Raw genomic sequence first — 5,716 nt, forward strand, 5'->3', positions numbered from 1 at the left:
CACCTCTCGCTGTTGTGGTAGGCTTGGTTGGTCCCACGTGACTCTGGGAATCCCTCTTCCCCCATCTTTCCTGGACCCACATCTAATCTGTTAACTGTTGCCTCTCTCTTTCTAGGTGGTGTAGGGGGGCAGGTCTGGACACATACACCCTTTCAGGGGGTATGTTCTTGAGGTGGGCAGTTCCTTCATATCAACTTCCTTTGAATGTTGGCTGCTCATTAAATTTGTTGTCATCTTCAGTCTCATTTGTCTGGCCAGTTTGTCAGGATCCATTTGGAAAACTCCACTTTCAGGTTGTACATCAACTTGTAAGGAGGCACTCATTCTCAGAACCTCTGCTTTCTGGCTCTGGATTTTATTATTTAGGTCCACGGCCATCACATTTAGTTGATGGCCTGTCATGTCCCAGGAGCTTTGAACATAGTGATTAATTTACTGTTTTGCTTGAAATGTATCTTTCCATTAAAATGTATCTGGACTGTGAGACGCTTACATAACCTTTTGACTCGTACATCTCAAAGATCTCTGAATGAATGCAGTTGAAACAAGTAGTAATTTTTTCAACCCCTAACAGGTGCCACACCCACCTTCAACAGAATTTTTTCAGCTTTGTATCCTACATGTCGATGTTACGTACACGTGTCATTAAGGGCTCCTTTTACACTATAATCTAACAATGGTTATTATGAATTTGCTGCCCAGTTGTCATCACGGAAAACATGTAACTAACTGTAGTATTATTGGCTGCTTGATCGACTATAGCACTTACAGTTGTTTCTTACCTAAATATGTTATATTTAGAGGTACAGCTTAAATTGTATTTAGGCCTTACTGTTGTATTTTAGTTAATTATGTATTAGCTATGTTTTAAAATGCATAATTGAAAAGTTTAAACATTTTTTAAATATACACCATACTTTTCATCAGTTTTCAAGGCTTATGATATTATGTGGTTCACAAAGATTTTGCTGAAGGATTGCACGTGTCTTCCCTCTAGGCCACCATTGACTTGCGTCAAGATGAAGAATAAATGGTAAAGGACGAGAATGGAAAATAAAACATTAAAAATTACTATATTGGAAAAGGAAAAGTCCTGAAATTACTAATATAACCAAAACAATAGCTTTAAAGATATTCTACAAAAAAATGTACATTTTTCTATTTCCTACTTTTAATCATTTCATTGCATTGTACATTGATGATAATAGCTGCAGTTAGTGATATGGTAGAGAAAATGAAAAATAAAATATAAACACTTACCTTAAAAAAAAACTTTTGATGTTCATATAGGTTCTAGAGGCTATGCAAATAAAATATAAAACTATAAGATCAAGAAAAGTATTTTTATACTTAAAATGAAAATCACCTTGCACTCGAACTACTACTATAGATAAATAACATTTTTATTAGAAAGACATAATTATAACGTCATTCTTTGTGTACAAGATACTTATAAACTTTAACAAAATCTTGCAAGGTTTTGTGAGAAGTGCTCAGAGTTACCTTATATTTTTGCATAAATGTCCTTCCCCAGTGGAGTTGATGCGAACTGCATCAGCCTGTGCTGAAAGGGTTAATACTTGTAGGTGATGTAGCTTTGTTGAAGCCTTGTGGTATGTGCAGATATTATCAGGGCAGTGGGGCAAGGTAATAACTCTTTGTTGTGCAGACATGTGAGTAACTGTCTAAAATACATTTTCAGATAAGGTTAATGTTACGTGCCTTTATTTATCAAAACTAAAAATCAATCCAGTGATGAGTATAACTAGATAAGGTTAATGTTACGTGCCTTTATTTATCAAAACTAAAAATTAGTCCAGTAATGAGTATAACTAGTTAAATATGATATTTTTAGTTCTTGCTTATAAAGAATCATTAGTTGGTTACTCTCACTGTTAGTAATATTTGTGTCGTAATTCCAATAATATCTCACTTGTATGTCTTAAAAGTAGAAAAATTTAGGTAATTGTGAAAGCAAATATGAAATGTGAATAATATATAACATTTAAGGACAAGGGGCCTGTTGGCCCATCAAAGTAATTCCATCAATTAAACTAAACTATATACAAATATATAAAACAAAAAGAAACATCAAGCCTTTAACATTTAAATACTTATCAAGCCTTTAACATTTAAATACTTATCAAGCCTTCTCTTAAACTCCACTAAAATTTACTGCATTTAACCACATCTGAAGGGCAACCAATGTGTCAAAAGTAAAACTTGGATGAATATTACTCTTGTCTTACCATTCTCTGAAAAAAGTTAATGCATCAACACTGTCAGTTCCCTTAACAATCTTAAACACCTAAATCAGACCCCATCCTAACTTTTTGAGTTTTTTCAAGATAAAATGGTTTGAGAGATCTTAACCTATCTTCTTTTGACATCCATTCCATCCAAGTACCATCCTAATAGCCCTTTTCTGAACCCTTTCCAAAAATTCAATGTCATACTTAAGATAAGGAGCCCATGACCAATAATGAGGCCTGACCAGTCATCTATAAAATGAACTTATAACCTCTTTAGATTTATATTTAATATCTATATAAATACAACCCCAAATTCTGTTTGCCCTATCACTACCAAATATTTGTTGTGTAAAATATAGAGGACACACAAATACACTTAACTACAGCTTTTATCTTTTTTTTTTTTCTTTTTTTGTGAAGGGGAGGATATCCAGGAAACTAGGAGATTGGGAAGCCTCATTAGCTCAGTCGTAATTTATTTTAATTCTATGAAGTAATGTTGATTGTAAAATATAGTTACAGTGTATCTTGCACTTTTCACTTTCTCATTTATTGGAATCTAAGTATTCCAGCTCTAGCATCAGTAGCTTAACAAACATCAGTTTCTTCTGCTGAATAAAATTATATGGTTTAAATGTATTTTGTTCTACATTTTCTGTGTTAGGTAAAAGAGCAAGCTGGAGGAGTAAACATCAAGGCAATCACTTATGTTCCATCTCTATTATGGCTAGTCAAGGCAGAAGACATTGACTTCTACTTGGACCTCGTTGCTTATATTGGCTTTGTGCTTTCCAGTATTGTTATGATTACTGGGGCAGCCAATGTGATAACTATGGCAACCCTGTGGATTCTTTATCATTCTATAGTCAGTGTTGGTCAGAGATGGTGAGTTTTGTTGAGAAAACTAACATAAATGAGTTTCAAGTAAATTGCTATTAGTTGTGATATTGTTTATACTTACTATCTGAATCAGTTGTTTATACCTGAATATATTACAAGTCATTGCAACTATTCAAACTTTGGCTAACAAGTTTCCTGTTTCCTTTATGTTACTTGTATTTATAAACTACATGAACTAAGTATTAAATAAAATACAACTAAGGTTATTGGAGGCTAGCTTGTTCAATAACTTGGTAATGTATACTAACAGAAAAAAGAAACTGTGCAGGACTTAAAATAGAATAAAATTCATATACATTAGGTTTAGTGTTGTGACATATAAAAAAAATCAATACAGGATATTTCGTTGAACATATCGGGTAGTACTCGACTCGGTTGCATGGGAATTTTCACGGTTTGTGAACACCCATTTGTTCATTCACATTTCTTACCCACAATTTTTCTTTGACCATGTTTTCTGAATAAACAGGTGTAAAACGTTTATTCAGGAAATCATTTTTGTTTCACCGGGAATTACACTTCTGTAATGCCAATACTCAGTGAAGATGAATGTCTTTGTGCAGTTGGAATGCTACAGGCTGGTGTGGTATAGAACTTTGTTGCAAAACGTTTGGAGTCCATTGGAACACCATCCACTCTATGGTGACGATTCCAACAAGCAGGCATTAACCAACATCTGGAATAACATTCCACGGGCCTTTTTGAACAATGAGGTGCTTTTGTCAAGCATGTGTAGATGCAAATGGTGGACACACGCAATATTAGCTCTGTAAGTTTTCTTTTGAATACCAGCATTTTTCAAATGCCCTAAATATTATGTTTGGTGAGGTTAACATTAATTGACTATGAAATTTTGTAACCATTTGTTACAATACTGCAAAATTAAAATTATATTTGTTTGATTTTTCTTGATTTTTTTTCATATTTTAAGCAATGCACAGTTTCTTTTTTCTGCTAGTATACTTGTCTGTTGAAATGTGTGAACAAAGTAAAACTAGATTTTTAAAAATATTGATCAGAAAGTTTGATTTTCTGTATTTAATTAGAACTAGCTGGTTTTATTTTCATCAATTCTTTATATTTGCTACTTAAAAGTTGTAGTTGAAATGCCAAAAACTGCGCAAAATATGTAAAACCAATAGGCCTAACAGTTGTTCTTGTAACAATATTTTATACTTGTTTTTACCTGTTGAAGCAGTTATGTAGCTGTAAAAACAGCATGTTAAACACTAATGAACCATAAAAGAATTGACTGGTAGAAACATAACTTGCACTCGTATCCTAGGCCTACACTGATTTAGGTGGTACTTTTCCACCTGAATTTTTGGACAAGCTCAAATTCTATCTAAAAATTATAGTTTGTTTTCAATAACTAAGGAGCTCTTGCACTTTTTATGTGACTGATGATAAATTTTCTAACACATCCAAATAAACAAGATTTTCTGTTATTTGAATAGCTTGTTATCACAGAATTTCTAGTTTATCATACTTGCTAACCCTAAAAATCTTTACCTTATGTCTTCTCATAAACTACAATTGTTTATTATAAGTAGCTTAAAGCTCATAACATTATTTTTCTGTTTATACTTAATTCTATTGTTTTATTACCCTTTGAACTGTGTGTAACTCATAATCCTGCCACAGTTGTAAATCACTCAGCGAACACATAGCTCATGTTACTGTATTGAATGATGTAATGCCTGAGCTGCTTATGAGCAAACCTCATGAAAAATATTATTTTCATTATACTACCTAATCTAACCTTACATAACCTAATAAGTTTCTAATTTTTACATTTAATTACTTTTATAAAAATTCATACAGAATATACACGAAAAACAATAATTATAGTACTCACCTTTGATCTCTTGGTTTTTTGCTGTCAGTTGCTGATGGAATTTAAGGCCTATTTTTTTATATTGTTGGCACTAGTACATTAAATTTTTATTTACTTTAATAATTCATCCAAGAACAGAGAATAATAACACCCACACACACACACAAAGCAAACAGCATTCTATAACTATTATAGTCTAAGTAGCTTTCTAACTAGGACTAGTGAGGTTTAAATTAATTTCCTTTGCTGCTTGATCTGAACACCATGAGATAATCTTTCAAACTGAAGTTGAAATTAACAGTTCTATATATTGAAAACAACATAGCTTTATACATTATTCTGTTGGTTATAAATAATATTGTATAAAATGTCAGAAAAAATTATTGGCAGTTTGTGAAAGAGAGGATGTGACAGGTGGGTGTGGCAAGTGGGTCTGATTTTTTAGTATATGACTCTGAAAACAAAGAAGAACAAAGGCTATAAAAATTAGACTTTGCCTTAATAATACTGTATTATAACGAGCATTTTATGTTGCATCAGCGAGGTCACGTGACTAGTATCACGCCACTTCTTTCTCGAACCTTCCTAGATTGGGGGGTAGTCTAGTATATATAAGATGGTGACAATGTGATGGGATAATGTGTAGGGAGTGAGTAATTGATCTGCCGTCAGAAAGTATTGTTGAAGTTAACGTTCATTGTTATAGCGTTTGTTTTAGCGCGAATGT

At 32.8% G+C, this 5,716-nt stretch overlaps 1 protein-coding gene across 1 annotated transcript in view; it reads left to right on the forward strand.

The window, feature by feature from the left end:
- Window positions 1–5,716, forward strand: part of LOC106457499 (lipase maturation factor 1-like) — a 46,521-nt gene that overhangs the window by 17,009 nt on the left and 23,796 nt on the right. Inside the window, exon 3 of the mRNA XM_022383469.1 lies at window positions 2,917–3,137. Coding sequence (XP_022239177.1) covers window positions 2,917–3,137 — 221 coding nt within the window. The remainder of the gene's footprint in view (window positions 1–2,916; window positions 3,138–5,716) is intronic.

Source organism: Limulus polyphemus, unplaced genomic scaffold (genome assembly GCF_000517525.1).
Source record: "Limulus polyphemus unplaced genomic scaffold, Limulus_polyphemus-2.1.2 Scaffold339, whole genome shotgun sequence".
Lineage (NCBI taxonomy): Eukaryota > Metazoa > Arthropoda > Merostomata > Xiphosura > Limulidae > Limulus > Limulus polyphemus.